General features: G+C 44.2%; 1 protein-coding gene across 3 annotated transcripts in view; it reads left to right on the forward strand.

Annotated features, from left to right (window-relative positions):
* The first annotated feature begins 5,625 nt into the window (after nt 1–5,625).
* Nucleotides 5,626–17,130, forward strand: part of LOC147120431 (uridine phosphorylase 2-like) — a 36,399-nt gene continuing 24,894 nt past the window's right edge. The window contains exons 1-5 of one of the 3 annotated variants that reach the window (XM_085986344.1): nt 5,626–5,751; nt 5,882–5,973; nt 6,179–6,296; nt 8,293–8,451; nt 15,921–16,035. In XM_085986344.1, coding sequence (XP_085842470.1) covers nt 5,912–5,973; nt 6,179–6,296; nt 8,293–8,451; nt 15,921–16,035 — 454 coding nt within the window. In that variant the 5' untranslated portion in view covers nt 5,626–5,751; nt 5,882–5,911. The remainder of the gene's footprint in view (nt 5,752–5,881; nt 5,974–6,178; nt 6,297–8,292; nt 8,452–15,920; nt 16,036–17,130) is intronic. The other 2 variants (XM_085986341.1, XM_085986342.1) reach the window with 2 other exon arrangements.

Genomic DNA, 17,130 nt, shown 5'->3' on the forward strand with positions numbered 1-17,130 from the left:
CTCTCTGTATCCACTCTATCAAAACCTTTCATAATTTTAAAGACCTCTATTAGGTCACCCCTCAGCCTTCACTTTTCAAGAGGAAAGAGACCCAGCCTCTTCATCATTTCCTGATATGTATACCCTCGCATTTCTGGTATCATCCTTGTAAATCTTCTCTGCATCCTCTCCAGTGCCTCCTAAATCCTTCTCATAATATGGCGACCAGAACTGTACGCAGTACTCCAAGTGTGGTCTAACCAAGGTTCGATACAAGTTTAGCAGTTCATTACTTTTCAATTCTATCCCTCTAGAAATAAACCTTAGTGCTTGTTTTGCTTTTTAAAAAATTGTTCTGGTGTTAGGGGATAGCAGGCCAGGGTTGAACAGTGAAGATGTGAAATAGTTAACTATTCTGGATATTTGCCTAAATTCCCAAGAGGATCAGAAAGTATTTAGAGTTAAGTAAATTATATCTGGTCTATAGAAAGATTCAGCTTGGTGGCCTAAAGGCCTTTTCTCATTCTGTGCTTTATGTTCTTAAGTGGTGTAATCTGCATATGTGGATTCATCCATTCCTCTTTATCTCCCTTCCTTATCATCTTTCTATTTTTGAATGTGTCTGCAAATAAGCTTGTACCTAGACTTCTAATTCTAAATCAAGTTGACAGCTTTGACTATTAGATCAACTCTCCAAGGACAGGAACAATTATATTTCACCATGAGGTTGATGAGCCCTTTCTTCCAAAGAATTTTTATATTCATTGCTTTTTCATTTTTTTGACACTTTTGTGCTTGTCTTACTCATTAAAAGCATATTGGTTATTAAAACTTCTCAAATAAATAGATGATCTCAGTCGGAGTGGCAGTAGGGAGTGCTACAATTGGCCTCTGGGCTCCTGAGGGACTGTAAAATCAGTTAGATTTCCCATTCCTGATTGCTACCCACTGCTGAAATGTACACTATGATAAATATCAGGCCTGCTCTAGATATTCTCTCGGATTCAGCACAATTGTAACATTCAACATCTCCTGTAAGCGGATCCCGCATCCACTAAAATCAGAAATGTATCTTTACTGCCCAATATCTAGTAATATGATAGCGTGACCCGTGGAGTAGCTGGTTATCACTGACAGCAACTTCCGGATTTCCATGTTTAGCTGCGCATGTGTGGAAGCCAGAAGTTGGTGTCAGTTTTATCCTGTAGTAATGGCGAGCGCTAATAGCCTTGCCATTATTAGTACAGCAAAATCCGGGCCAGTATGTTTCATCTGGTTGGTCTCAGTGTCTAGGAAGTATTTTATATCCCATGAAACTTCTCATACTCCGCTATCAAATTTTTCTCTAGGTACATATCCAACTCTCTTGAATTTGCTGATACAATCAGTCCTCATTATTTCCCTTGGCAGTTAATTTCGTACATTCACCATCGCTGCATAAAATAGTTAAATTGAACAGTTTTATACTCTCCCTCAAAAGGTTTGGGGATATGCCCTTTTGTTGCAGAATGTCTATATTAAACATACTAAACATTTATCTTGTGTATACCCATTAGGACCTTGAATACTTCAATAAGATCACCCCTGAGCCTTCTCCTCCAGTGTAAAATTCTGTAGCCGCTCCTTATAATTCAGATGTCACTTAGCAATTTAGTTGTCCTCTGCTGCACCCTCTCCAATGACTTGATATACTTGAAATGGAAAAATTTGTAGGGCTATGGGGAAAGAGTGGGGGAATGGGACTAATTGGATAGCTCTATCAAAGAGCTGGGATAGGCATGATGGGCCAAATAGCCTCCTTCTGTACTGTATAATTCTATGTCTTTCTCATAATACAATGACCAGAATTATATATAATCCAGGTGGGGCCAGACCAGCGCTCTGCACAAACTCAGAATCACTTCCTAAGTTATGTGTTCTATTCCTTTGGCCATACAGTTCAAGATCTTATTTGTTGTATTTACTGCTGCTGTACAATAGACATGGTGTGGAGATGCCAGTGTTGGACTGGGGTGGACAAATGTAAGAAGTCACACAACACCAGGTTATAGTCCAACAGCCTTCAAACAGCCGCCTAACCTCAAACAGACCATCGTTCGCAGCAAATTACCCAGCTTTCAGGAGAACAGCAACCACGACACCACACAACCCTGCCACAGCAACCTCTGCAAGACATGCCAGATCATCAACACAGATACCATCATCACACGTGAGGACACCACCCACCAGGTACATGGTACATACTCATGTGACTCGGCCAACGTTGTCTACCTCATACGTTGCAGGAAAGGATGCCCCGGAGCATGGTACATCGGCGAGACCATGCAGACACTGCGACAACGGATGAACGGACACCGCACAACAATCGCCAGGCAGGAGTGTTCCCTCCCAGTCGGGGAACACTTCAGCAGTCAAGGACATTCAGCCTCCGATCTTCGGGTAAGCATTCTCCAAGGCGGCCTTTGAGACACACGACAACGCAAAATCGTCGAGCAGAAACTGATAGCCAAGTTCCGCACCCATGAGGACGGCCTCAACCGGGATCTTGGGTTCATGTCATGCTACATGTAACCCCACCTGACGTAGGGTCATCCAGACTCGAGTCGTCGTTGGCTTGTTCTCTCTACACAGATGCGGCCGGACCTGCTGTGATTTCCAGCAAAAAAAAATGTTTTTTGTCTTTTTTTGTTTTTCATACAGACCCCAGCATCTGCAACATTTGACCCCTTGTGACCCCACCTCATTGTTCTTTGATGTAATGTTTTCCTGACTGACCTGTTTGGACACCATTCACACCTTTGATTGCTGTGATTATCTCTCTGCCGAGGTGTGATAAATGGCAGTTGGAAAGATTGCCTGTAAACATCTGACATTATTCTCTGACTGTATAAGCTGTATCTTTATGCATTTCTCCACTTCACCTGACGAAGGAGCAGCGCTCCGAAAGCTTGTGATTTCAAATAAAGCTGTTGGACTATAACCTGGTGTTGTGTGACTTCTTACATCTGTACAATAGAGTCATAGGCCTAGAAATTCAGTTTGGGGCGGCCAGCTCGCTCGCGCCCAGAAAGTACCGCTGCGCGCGGAGCCACTTGCGCCCGCCGGAAATTCAGTTTCAGCGCCCTAACTCGAAGGCGGTCGCTATTCAAGGGTTTCGGCGCCCCCACTTGGGGCGCTGAAACTGAATATCGGCGCGCTAGGTGCCGCAGCGCCACCCGCTGCGGAGCGGCAGGCTGCGGTACTGCAGGCCTTCCTCCCTCTCTTAAGGGGGAGGTGCCTGCAACAGCGCGATCGCCGCTCGCTAGTGCCGGCAAATGAGCCCGGCACCACGGAGAAGGAGGTGCGGGCAGGCGGCCGCCGAAAAAGCGGCGGACCGCACCTTCGCCTTAACTCGCCCCACTAACGCTACAGGACGGCCCCGTTTTCTGATCGCTGTTTGCGGCCGCTGCGGAAGAGGCGGCCGCAACTAAATATGGCGGTCGGGCCGGTAGCGGGGCAGTAGCGGGGCACTGCGCACACCGATGACGTCATCGGTGGCGGCGCAGCACTACTGGCTAACGCCGCCATTACCGCAGCGCTGAATATCAGCGAAAGCTCAGCAAGTGGTGCAAAAGCCCTCTTTGGGCGAAAACCGGGCGCAAAGCCTACTGAATTTCTAGCCCATAGAGTCATAGGCCTAGAAATTCAGTTTGGGGCGGCCAGCTCGCTCGCGCCCAGAAAGTACCGCTGCACGCGGAGCCACTTGCGCCCGCCGGAAATTCAGTTTCAGCGCCCCAACTCGAAGGCGGCCGCTATTCAAGGGTTTCGGCGCCCCCGCTTGGGGCGCTGAAACTGAATATCGGCGCGCTAGGTGCCGCAGCGCCACCCGCTGCGGAGCGGCAGGCTGCGGTACTGCAGGCCTTCCTCCCTCTCTTAAGGGGGGGGTGCCTGCAACAGCGAGATCGCCGCTCGCTAGTGCCAGCAAATGAGCCCGGCACCACGGAGAAATGCCGGGCTCCCGGAAAACAGCCGGCAATGCCGCGGGGGGGCGGGGGTGGAAGAGGCCGGGGAAGGAGGTGCGGGCAGGTGGCCGCTGAAAAAGCGGCCGACCGCACCTCCGCCTTAACTCGCCCCACTAGCGCTACAGGACGGCCCCATTTTCTGATCGCTGTTTGCGGCCGCTGCGGAAGATGCGGCCGCAACTAAATATGGCGGTCGGGCCGGTAGCGGGGCGGTAGCGGGGCACTGCGCACACCGATGACGTCATCGGTGGCGGCGCAGCGCTACTGGCTAACGCCGCCATTACCGCAGCGCTGAATATCGGCAAAAGCTCAGCAAGTGGCGCAAAAGCCCTCTTTGGGTGAAAACTGGGCGCAAAGCCTACTGGACTTCTAGCCCATAGAGTTATACAGCACAGAAAGAGGCCCTTCAGCCCATCGTGTCCACGCCGGCCATCAAGCCCTGTCTATTCTAATCCCATTTTCCAGCACTTTGTCCGTAGCCTTGTATGCTATGGCATTTCAAGTGCTCATCTAAATGCTTCTTGAATGTTGTGAGGGTTCCTGCCTCTACCATCCTAAAAGGCAGTTAGTTCCAGATTCCAACCACCCTCTGGGTGAAAAAGTTTTTTCTCAAATCCCCTCTAAACCTCCTGCCCCTTACCTTGAAACTATGCCCCCTGGTTATTGACCCCTCTACAATGTGCCGATAGCTTAAATAATCTATCCACCTGGTACCCCAAATCCCTCTCCTGTGTCGAGACCATAGATTAATACCTCTTAGTATACAGGAAACTTTTTTTTATCCGGCACTGACGGGACCGACGTGGTGCCGGTTCATCAAAAATTCCGGATCACCGAGCGCTATAGTAAAAGATATGAGAGCTGAGAGCTCCGTATAAAGCAACAAACCCTGTTGCTTAGCAACAGGTTCAGAACAATGGGCAAAAGTTCCAAGCGTCTCTGTAGCTTAGCAACAGCTGCAGCCACACCCTTGCACAGCAACACATGGAGGAAGGCAAGTAATATGAAGTATGAACCTACTCCTGAATTTTGCCGGTTAACCGAGATTTCCAGTTATTTAGGTGCCAGTAAATCTAAAGTTTCCTGTATATTGCCACTGTTTATTATCCTTTTGCAATCTCACAACTTTGCCTTTGTCAACATTAATTGAGATCAGCCACTTATCAGTCCAGTTTCCCTGTCTATTCAGGTCTTTCTGTATTTCATCAGTTTGTTCCAGCTGCTGCAGTTCTGCCCAGTTATGTAATTTCTGAAACTTGGAGAGATTTTTTTGTCCCCACTTCCAAGTCACTTCGGTACATTGTAAGCGTTCACCACCGATCTCTGAGGCACCCCCCTAGTTACGTCCTTCCATGACAATTTAGCTCCAGCTAAAATCATCCTTTGCTACATTCATGTATCTGAAATACTAGAAGATCAATGGCATATCAGTCAAACATATTTTCATGGTTTTGTAGAATAATGAACCTGCTGTCAGCTGATGATAGCTGCGTGTTTATTTTGAATTCCCTGAAATTGACTTGTCACTGTGTACCTGGGCAGATTGACCAAGCACACACAAGTGACCAATAGGAAGCATAACAACACCGCTATACCCACTGCATACCAAAGCAGAGTTCAAAGCACATAAAATGGAAAGGTTAACAACAAGTTATTCAGAAGGGAGCACAGTTGGGTAATTGAACCTGGGAACTAAAGAAGAAGCTCCATCAAATCCAAATTCCAGCAGTTTTCTGTACTTTTCAGGATATTAAACCTTAATATTTAAACTGTATGTTCCTATCTGATAACTAGTCATTATTGTAAATATTTATTTCATTTCTAACTAGTTACACTTTCCTATTTGGAAATGATGTACTTTAACCTACTGTTTTTATAAACTTTTATTTGAATTTCTGCAGATTATTTAATACATATAGAAAGCGTTCAGCATGGCACCAATTTTAACCAATAATTCTGAAGCGATTGCAAGTGAAAGGAGTGACTGCAGAGAGTGAGTACTTCCTGATTTTTCTAAGAAGTCAGCATTAAAGTCTAATAAAAAGTTTCCCCTCTGTCTATGATGAGCTAAAAGAGATTGTAAAGTAGTTATTCTAACAAATGGAAAGTAATAGTTTTGCAATATGAAACACTGGAATTGATAATTGAAAATTGCTTGCTGAGGAAACTAAAATGAAAAGCTTTTTCAATTATTCCAGAAATGGCACGGTACGAGTAAAGAACCCTCACTTGGCCTCGATGCCTGAAGATTTTCTGTATCATTTTGATCTGGGAACAAAAACACACAATCTTCAAGCAATGTTTGACGATGTAAAGGTAGGTACAGTAGTTATTTGGCAATGGGGCAGAATAGAGCTAACAGCAGAAAGCAGTAAAAATCCTCCTTTACTGTAAAAATCCTCCTTTACTTTAACAATATTTTTCTCTTGGAGAAGGAATTGAACGATAATGGTACTGGTTAAAGAAATCCATAGTTTAAATTGAACGGGAAAAACTGTGTATCAGAGAAATAGCAGATGATAATTGGGAGCCACCGTCCCGTCGGCATTGCTAATAATTTCTAATTCTGCAGTGATTTCCATTACTGTATTACACTTATATCCCAACCATGCTTTCTTGCATTACTCGATCCAGTGTTTGCAATCTTTGAAATAGAACTGAAAAAGCATGGATATTAATGTAAACTGTCAGAACTTCAATTCCTTCATGTACCATTTAGTTAAATTAACAACAATTTAGATTGCTCCACTTAAAACATGCTTGATGTTCACTTTCTGCAATACAATCTATTTCTCTTAACTAAAGTTAATTCAAATTATCTGATAGTTCCAACTTTTTAGCATAAATTCCTACATTGCTGTTATTTACATTGTTTAATTCAAATTATTAAATAATTTAAAATTTTTAGGCACAATAACTCATTTTGAATTATCAGGAGTGGACTGTGCTTGCCTTGTTTATACTTCTAACCTATTGTCAAACTAATACCACCCCCTCTCACTCAGTTTTCTCCCTTTGCTCCTCTGCTGAAAGGAGTGACTCATGCTGACATACAGTTCCGTGGTGGTGGCAGCCCTCTGGTACCTCACCTAAACGTCTATCATCACAAAAAGTCCAGGCAGTATTAGTGGGCTATTTAACTTTCGATGTTGTCACAGCCAAAGCTAGTCCACAGATGCAGTGTTGCAGCTGGGGCCACTGATGGAAAGGAGAGGGAAAATTGGTCTATTCCCCACCCATGGCCACTACAAGGGTACTAATGCTAATTATAGAGGCTCTACCACCATCCAGTTGAGATTAGATTTACTTGCTGTTTTCAGCATAATTCTGGGATGGCTGGCCTAATGGTAGCTAACAGATTCTGAAAGTCTTAAGAGACAGCAGCATGCATCACAGCTGCCATAGTCTGGAAGCCAGTGTGCAAGGTGCTGTCTATTCTCTCCCCTGTTGCCGCCAGAGCTGCAGTCTGTACTTCCATGGAGGTGAAGGCACTAAATCGTCCTTGGATGGGGATCAAATGTAGATTCCAATGAAGCTACCACATGCTCCATTGATACCTACAACAAAGACAAAGATTCCCTGATGTTGCCACCAATGAGAGCTGTAGACTCAAGAGTCACACCAGTTAATTGCCAAACGGACTTCAGAGCCTTGTCATAGGTTTGATGTTCCTTTAAAATCCCTACTTTTCAGGTAGGATTTCAGGTAGACCATGAGTTCTATGTCCCATGACTCCAAGGCATGGGTAGCCTTCTTCTCCTCCACCTCTGTTGGTAAGGTGGCACGTTCTCACCCACTTCCGGCTCCCTCAGGTGCTGTAAATCACCCAGTGCCACGTCCTCACTAACACTATCCAAATCCCCCAGCTAAAAGTACCTGAACAGGTGTGTGAGAGTGAAGGTGATGCAGCAGTGAGTTTGAGAGCATTGCTGCAGAGAAACACAGGACAGGAGGTCACTGCAGGAACTCATGGGTAGGCTTAAGTCTAACTTCTACGTATGTAGAATGTTGTAGAGGGCTAAGCACAACACACTAGGGGAGATTTCCTGGGTCTGCATTTTTTACTTGATCTTCCTGGCAGCCAATCTTAACAAATCTGGCAAGTTTATATTGGGGTTGTCAACGGATGCATGAGACGTGTTGGAAACTGGTCGACCAAGCACCCCTCTAAGGTCAATATAAAGAGCAAATACTTTGGAGAGCTGCATACACTCTAAAGATGAACTGTTTAGGAAATTATAAGTAGAGTTAAAGCATAATATTACATATCTGACTAAATTTAAAATCTGAAATTTAGCCCTGTATTTTTCAGTTTGTTTGTGTGGGAGGCAGTGCAAACCGGATGAAAGCTTTTGCACAGTTCATGCATATGGAACTTGGATTAAGTGGAGGTGGCAGTGACATTTTGGATATTTGTGCAGGAACTGACAGATACAGCATGTACAAAACTGGCCCTGTATTGTCCTTAAGTGTAAGTATTCAGGGTATTACAGAATAGATTGTGCGGGTTAATTCCTTTGCCATTTCTGGCGCACTTACTGTGTTGGAACAGCATTGGTAATTTCTTTTTTGTGAGGAAATTCAGGTGGAAACCATTTCTGCCCAACTTCCACATTTAAACAGCTTCTCCCAAGTTTCCTCATGTGTCTGCAGCTCCCCGCAATCTGGTCACCAAATTACCACTGGCCTCATTTGAATATGTCAAAGTAAGAGCCAGTGATGAAGCAACTCTAAGTTTCCTAGAGTTGGACTGCTGCTGCACCCAGGATAAGTTCGACACAGTCCGGCGAGGTGCAGCAGTTGCCATGATCAGATGTGAGGAGTTCTTGAAACATAAGAGGCTGGAGATATTTAAATTCACATTTCTGCAGGTAGGAAATTATTTTGCAAAGTTTTTTTTAACCGTTCTGCCTACAGACACCAGCACTTGCTTCGGACTGCTTCTCACAGGGTCAGGCCACGAGTAGCTTTTCAGACTCCCCACCCGGGCCACAACTCATTGCTACAGTTAAGGCTTCACAGGAGCAGGTATGGCAGTCCCTAAGGACACCGCTTTTTTGAGATGGCAGTATCCTGCAGTTGCGACTCCTAGTAACATGATCCTCATATCATTATCTACATCACCATCATCATCTTCCTCCTCCTGTGCTGCCCTTTGCTGTGGTAGATCTGCAGCAAAGGAGAGTAAAAACGAAGATTGGGTGAGCATCACCTCTTTGGGATTTAGGAGATAGAGAAGTGGGTGGAAGGCAATGGCTGTGTCAAAGAGGTGCTAGGGTGATAGTGTAGGTACTCAGTCAGTAACCTGGGGTGAGGGGTTTAAAGGTTGGGATACCCCATCCAGTGGCCAGCCGTTGGTGGGCATTGTGTGCCAATTTGTCTTGCAAGAAGATTGAGTGAATTCTCGATAAAGCTAGCAGTTGAAGAGTGTGTGCCAAGTGGTGTGGGAAAAGTGAAGTAAGAGATGGGGGTGTATGAGGCTTTTAAAGTGGAGGAAGGCATTTTAGGGTTGTACCTGTAAGTAATTGCTGTGAGGGGAGCTGGGTAATCATAGTGTAAGATGCTGAGTTAGAGCTGTCCTTAACCAGAGTGCAGTGTGAATGGTTAGTTGTGGAAGTCAACAACTTGCATTTATATAGTGCCTTTAATGTAGAAAAAATGACTCCGTTTCAGCCACAGTGGCATACACAAAATGGACACCAAGCTAAAGAAGGAGATATTACTTGGATAAATAATGATGCAGATTGGGGGTTCAATTTTCAAGCATATGAATTGAACCAGGTTGTAATTCATTTCCCATTTTAAAGTAATACATTGTCTTTATTTTTATATACTTTGATTTTACTTCATTATATATAGTTAAATAGCAGTAGGAGTTGGGAGATGTAAAACCCATGGCATTGCTCATGGAGAGTTGGAAGATATTTTTTGTAAGAATGGGGGTGTTATGCCATGTAGTATTATCAGGACCACTGATTTAGCAGCATTAGAGGATGCAGTGGGATCTAGGAGCACTGGGAAGGGGCCCCTGGATTTGGCAGTAATGGATTGGGGTTCCAGAGTCTCTCAGTACTTTTCTGGAGTCCTGGGGTCTGGGAGCACTTGGAGGGATTCCCCAGAGTTTTGGGGCATTGGTGTTGAGGAATTAAAATCTGGAATCGGGGCTCACTGGAGCAGTCCCGAGATCTGGGAGATTGGTATACGGGGGAGGGGTAAGCTAGGTTTGGTAGAAAATTGCCTTTGAAAGAAAATTGCTTTTGATAAGATCCCACATGGCAGACTGGTCACGAAAGTAAAAGCCCATTCAAGGCAAAGTGGCAAGTTGGATCCAAAATTGCCTCAGAGGCAGGAAACAAAGGGTAATGGTCGAAGGGTGTTTTTGTGACTGGAAGGCTGTTTCCAGTGGGGTTCCGCAGGGCTCAGTACTGGGTCCTTTGCTTTTTGTGGTATATATCAATGATTTGGACTTGAATGTAGGAAGTATGATAAAAAAGTTTGCAGAAGACACAAAAATTGGCTGTGTGGTTGACTGCGGACTGCAGGAAGATATCAATGGACTGGTCAGGTGGGCAGAACAGTGGCAAATGAAATTGAATCTGGAGAAGTGTACGGTAATGCATTTGGGGAGGGCTAACAAGGCAAGGGAATACACAATAAATGGTAGGATACTGAGAAGTGCAGAAGATTAAAGGGACCTTGGAGTGCATGTCCACAGATCCCCGAAGGTAGCAGGGCAGGTAGATAAGGTGGTTAAGAAGGCATACGGGATACTTGCCTTTATTAGCCGAGGCATAGAATATAAGAGCAGGGAGGTTATGCTTGAACTGTATAAAACACTAGTTAGGCCGCAGCTAGAGTACTGTGTGCAGTTCTAGTCAACACATTACAGGAAGGATGTGATTGCACTAGAGGAGTGCAGAGGAGATTTATGAGAATGTTGCCTGGGCTGGGGAATTTTAGCTATGAGGAAAGATTGGATAGGCTGGGGTTGTTTTCTTTGGAACAGAGGAGGCTGAGGGGAGACCTAATTGAGGTGTATAAATTATGAGGGGCCTAGATAGAATGGATAGGAAGGACTATTCCCCTTAGCAGAAGGGTCAATAACCAGGGGGCATAGATTTAAAGGTTTAGAGGGTATTTGAGGAGCATTTTTTTCACCCAGAGGGTGATGGGGGTCTGGAACTCACTGCCTGAAAGGGTGGTAGAGGCAGAGACCCTCATCACATTTAAAAAGTACTTGGATATGCACTTGAAGTGCCATAACCTACAAGGCTACGGACCAAGTGCTGGAAAGTGGGATAGGGTGGATAGCTTTTTGTCAGCCGGCACGGACAAGATGGGCCGAATGGCTTCCTTCTGTGCTGTAAATTTCTATGATTTTGTGATATACAACTGACAACAGCATGACAAACAAAATCAAGGTCAATTATGTTTGCTTTCCAACTGATGATGGTTTGTCCATTGTTGTCAATAATTATAAGCTAAGATTCATCTCCAGTTAATATAGGTTGTGGGTTCCCATATGACTGTAAAGTCTGATTTTCTCAAGGAATGTTTTCCCACACAGGGCATCGGATGTCAGATTAACCCAAGGGTTGATCTTTCCTTGATTTCCTTTGGGCTCTCTTTTCTTCGGTTAGCTGGATACAACTTGCTTCAAGCTTTGTCGTGCCATCTTGAATCAGCTTTTGTCAATTTTTCTGGTCACAAGCATCATGCTCCCAGTTTAAAATGCCACATTTTTTAGATTGGCCTTCAGGTAATCATTACATCTTTTGAACTGACCACCACAAGAACATTTACCAAGCTTCAGCTCACCATAGAATACATAGATACATAGATACATAGAAGATAGGAGCAGGAGTAGGCCATTCGGCCCTTCGTGCCTGCTCCGCCATTTAATGAGATCATGGCTGATCCTTTAATTCAGTATCCCGTCCCCGCCTTCTCTCCGTAACCCTTAACCCCTTTTGCCCGTAGAAATATATCTAATTCCCTCTTAAATATATTTAATGAGCTGGCGTACACTGCCCTCTGTGGCAATGAGTTCCACAGGTTCACCACTCTCTGAGTGAAGAAATTCCCCCTCATCTCTGTCCTAAATGGTTTAGCCCTTATCCTTAAATTATGTCCTCTAGTTCTGTTCTCACCCGCCAAGGGAAACATTCCTTCTGCATCCAGTCTGTCTAGACCTGTCAGAATTTTATACACTTCTATGAGGTCCCCTCTCAATCTTCTAAACTCCAGTGTGTACATCCCTAAACTACATAGTCTCTCCTCATAGGTCATTCCCGCCATTCCTGGTATCAGCCTGGTGAATCGCCGCTGCACCCCCTCCATGGCAAGAACATCCTTCCTCAGATGAGGCGACCAAAACTGTACACAGTACTCGAGGTGTGGTCTCACCAGTGCCCTGTACAGCTGCAGCAAGGTATCCCTGTTCCTGTATTCTAACCCTTTTGCTATGAAGGCCAGCATACCGTTTGCCTTCTTGACCGCCTGTTGCACCTGCATGCTCGCCTTCAGTGACTGGTGTACAAGAACACCCAGGTCTCTCTGTACTTCCCCCTCTCCCAATCTATTGCCATTTAAATAATAATTTGCCCTCCCGTTCCTGCACCCAAGGTGGATAACTTCGCACTTGTCCACATTATAGTGCATCTGCCATTTATCCGCCCAATCGCCCAGTCTGTCCAAATCGCTCTGGAGCTTCCTGGTCTCTTCCTCTGAGCCCACCCCACCTCCTAGTTTAGTGTCGTCTGCAAATTTGGAAATACCTTCTTGGGTAGTCTAGTATCAGGCATTCGGACTACGTGACCAGCTCACCTTACTCTTATGTTCATTAATAAATAGACATTCTTATTATGAACACAGCTAGCTTCTAGCTAGTCATTTATTCAGTACACATTCTCTAGGTACAGTATCTGTAGAGATGCAGCATGTGTGCTCCTGTGTGTAGGCTGCCATCTTGACTGTTGCCTTGTGGGTAGCCTAGTGCCTCATGGGTAATGTAGTCTTAATATATATATACAGCTGGGTAGTGTAGTCTTATACATACAGCTATATACAGCTCTACAGCTCCACCTAGTGTCCACTATAGAATGACATGTTATTGATCGTTACATCCCCCTTTCTTTGAGGTTTAACAAAATCAATATCAATCAACTTTCAAGAAAACAATAAAGATAATATCAGTAACACTTTTGTTAGTGCTCTATAAACATAAACATTTTCAAAACAGTCAACATCTTTTCAAAGCTTTACATTGTACTCAAAGATTAAGTCTATCAGGCTCTTTTACTTCAGGTGTGGATCTTCTCAACACGGGTAAGTCTGATGTGTCTTCATGAGATTGTTCTGGCGGTGAATGACAAGATGCAGTTGCGGCATTGTCATCAATCTGCTCTTGTATAGATCGAGGTCTCCTTGCGATCTTTGCTTGGAGAGGGTTTCAGTGTTTCCTTCACTCTTCATGCCATAACTCTCAATGTAGTCAATGCACTCTCGAAAAACTGCTGGCAGCTGGATCCCATCATACAGCATAGTCCTCTCAGCAGCCTCGGCTAATGGAACACCAAAGATTGGCCTGAGGGAAGAAGGAGTATCCACCGGAACTGTTTCCTGCTCTGGTGCAGGCTTCTTCTTTTTCTTTTTCTCTTTCCACTGCTTAACAACATCTGCTGCGGTTATATCTTTGGACTTTTTCTCCTTGTGTTTTTCCTCTTTGTGCTTTTCTTCCTTTGGCTTCTCTTTGACCTTAAAGTCTTTTTCTTTCTTCTTGGAGAAACTAGGCTTTTTGAAGACATGGATACCCTTTGGCCTTTTCATCCTTGATGGGCTCTCTGCTTCATCACCTGAGTCATCTGGTCTGCTTATGGCACAGTTTATACGGTAGACTCTTTTGACCAGTTCTAAGTCCTCACAAGCTTTGTCACCTAATATCGAATCAAGTCTTTCAGCCACAACAGAAAACAAGAGATGATGCACTTTGTCTTTGACTGTCACTTTAAGTCTGCATACACCTAAGCTATCTATTTTCTGTCCATTATAGCTCTTCAGTAGTACTGACTTTTTCTGTGTTTTGGGCTTTTCTTTCATATTTTTTATGTCACTCATACTGATTAAGTTTGCTTTTGCCCCAGTGTCCAGTTTCAATGTAACTAATGCTCCATTTATCTGCAGTGGGATCATCCATTTGTCCACTTTTACTGCATTGACTTTATGTTCAGCATTGTCCATTTCTGAGGGCTGCACATTTTCTGTATCTTTTTTGATATCGTCACATGACACCATTCCTACAAAAAATGTCTCACTTAAATCAGTGTCCTCAATCACATTAACTTGTTGCCCTTTCATTGTTTTTACTTTTGAAAAGCATTGTTTGGCAAAGTGATTCTTTCCATTACACTTTGTGCACATTTTTCCAAACGCTGGGCATTGTCTTAACTGGTGTTTGTAACCACAGCATTTACAATTAAAAATTTCATCCTCCGATTGCTTTTCATTTCTGTTCTGCCCACGTTTCTTCCCCTTGTAGGACACAGCACCGACAGCAGCATTATCACTCATTACAATCGCATCATTATTGATTTCACTGAAAGTCTTCGCGTGCTTTCGAGCTAGCTCGCTGGCTTGGCATATTTTCACCGCATTTTCCAAATTTAGTTCGGTTTCTCTCAACAGACGTTCCCTGACTTTTTTATCATGAATACCAAACACAATCTGGTCACGAATCATGGATGCTTTGAGCTCAGAGAAATTACATGTCTGTGCTTTCGGTTTCAGATCAGTTATAAAGCTATCCAAAGTCTCATTTTGTTGCTGTGTCCGAGAACGGAAGATGTATCTTTCATACGTCTCATTCTTTTTGGGAGAGCAATGTGCATCAAATTTTTTTAGCACATCTTCTAATTTTTTTCTGTTCTCCGCTGGATTAAATACAAATGTATTAAATACCTCTATCGCCTGTGGGCCTGCAACCATAAGCAGCAACGCTATCTTCCTTGCATCTGGCTTCATACCAAATCCGATGGCTGCAATGTAGAGTTCGAATTGCTGTTTAAAAGTCTGCCAATTGTAGTCGATTTTTTCTGTGAGATTCAAACGCTCTGGTGGCTTCAAATTCTCCATGTCGCTTTTCACAATTTTCAGCAGATCTTCACCATCCTGGTACCATGTTATGTTCATTAATAACTAGACATTCTTATTATGAACACAGCTAGCTTCCAGCTAGTCATTTATTCAGTACACGTTCTCTAGGTACAGTATCTGTAGAGATGCAGCATGTGTGCTCCTGTGTGTAGGCTGCCATCTTGACTGTTGCCTTGTGGGTAGCCTAGTGCCTCATGGGTAATGTAGTCTTAATATATATACAGCTGGGTAGTGTAGTCTTATACATACAGCTATATACAGCTCTACGGCTCCACCTAGTGTCCACTATAGAATGACATGTTATTGATCGTTACACTTACCTGTCCCTTTACTATCATTGCCTCTAGCACAATTGCTCTTCTGAGGAGCTGTGTATGGAATCTTGTGCCACCATCGAATTTTCATGATCTTTCAGAGGCAAACTAGGTGGAACTGACTGAGTTTTCTGATGTGGTGTTTGTAAATGGCCCAGCTTATACAAATAGGAAGGATGTTATAACTATTGCCTTGTAGACCATAGGTTTTCTTGCCCCTTTTATCCCATAGCCTCATACAGAGCCTTCCAAAAGCATTACTGGCTTTAAACAATCTGTGGTTCACTTCATCATCTTGGAGCCATCACATGAAATGGTGCTTCATAGGTAAGTGGACTGCAGACAGCTATTGGATGGTACATAAGGTTTTCCATGGCAGGCTGGTATATAGCTTCTGCCTTCTTCAGACTGATGGTGAGACCAACTACTAAATTAACAAAATACAGATTCAAATCTCTTTTTTTGCTGTTTGCAGCATGGAATGGGTGTGCCGTCGATATCAATCATGCTTCATGAACTCATCAAGTTACTTCACCATGCCAAGTGTCGTGATGTCACTATCATACGTCTGGGGACATCGGGTGGTATAGGTATGTCAAGAAAATTTTATACGTCAAGCCCTCTCCCCTTCCCCCTCCACCCTTATCTCTAAATACAAGTGCAAGGAGCTCATGGATTTGTCACCAACATAGCGACCATCTGTTCAACTACCACTGCTGTTTCCGCCCCTTCTCCTTGCCCACCAAGCAAACTTCTCCTCCAGGCCCTACTACATTAGCCTTGAAACCCAGTCTCTCTCTAGTTTCTCTTCCATTTTCCCCATGCCCCCTCTGAGCACATCTCATCTAAGATCCACCTCTTGCTCCATTGACCCCCAATCCCACCAAACTACTAACCACCCAATTTCCCTTCCTCGCCCCCATGCTAGCTGACATATATGATTCCTTTTCCTCAGCCCTGTCCACTTCCATTAAAAATTGCCATCATCTCAACCTCCTCAAAAATCTCACAATCAACCCTACTGTCCTACAAATTACTGTCACATTTCCAACCTCCTTTTCCTCTCCAAAATCCTTGAATGTGTTGTCAGATCTGGGAGATGACAACTCACAATCAGATTTCTGTCCCTCTCACAGCACTGAAACAATAATCTTGGTGACCAGATAGCATGTATTATTGCTCATTGTTTTCCTCAATCTCTCTGCAGCCTTTGACGTAATCAATCATATAATTCTCCTCCATGTTTCTCATGTTATCTAGCTCAGTGGGACTGCCCTTGCTTGGTTTCACTCTTATCTATCCAATCATAGCCAGAGCATCTCTATCAATTACTTCGCTTCCCACCCTCTGCACTGTCACACTGGAAATCACCCAAGCTTCTATCCTTGGTCGCTCCTTTTCCTCATCTCTACGCTGTCCCTTGGCATCAACGTCTGCAGAAATGGGTTCAGTTTCCACACATATGTGATGAAGTCCAGCTCCACCTCTCCACCACCTCCCTTGAACTCTGACTCAGTCCTGTCAGACTGCTTGTTTGACACCAAGTCTCGGATGAACTACAATTTCCACCAGCTAATCATTGAGATAACTGAAGCTATCATCTTCGGCCATCACCACAAACTCTGCACCCCCATCACTGACTCATTCCTTTCCTTGGCCACTGTCTCAAGTTGAACTGGACTATT

The sequence above is a fragment of the Somniosus microcephalus genome, chromosome 4 (genome assembly GCF_052327205.1).
Source record: "Somniosus microcephalus isolate GS21.2 chromosome 4, FLI_Smic_1.0, whole genome shotgun sequence".
Lineage (NCBI taxonomy): Eukaryota > Metazoa > Chordata > Chondrichthyes > Squaliformes > Somniosidae > Somniosus > Somniosus microcephalus.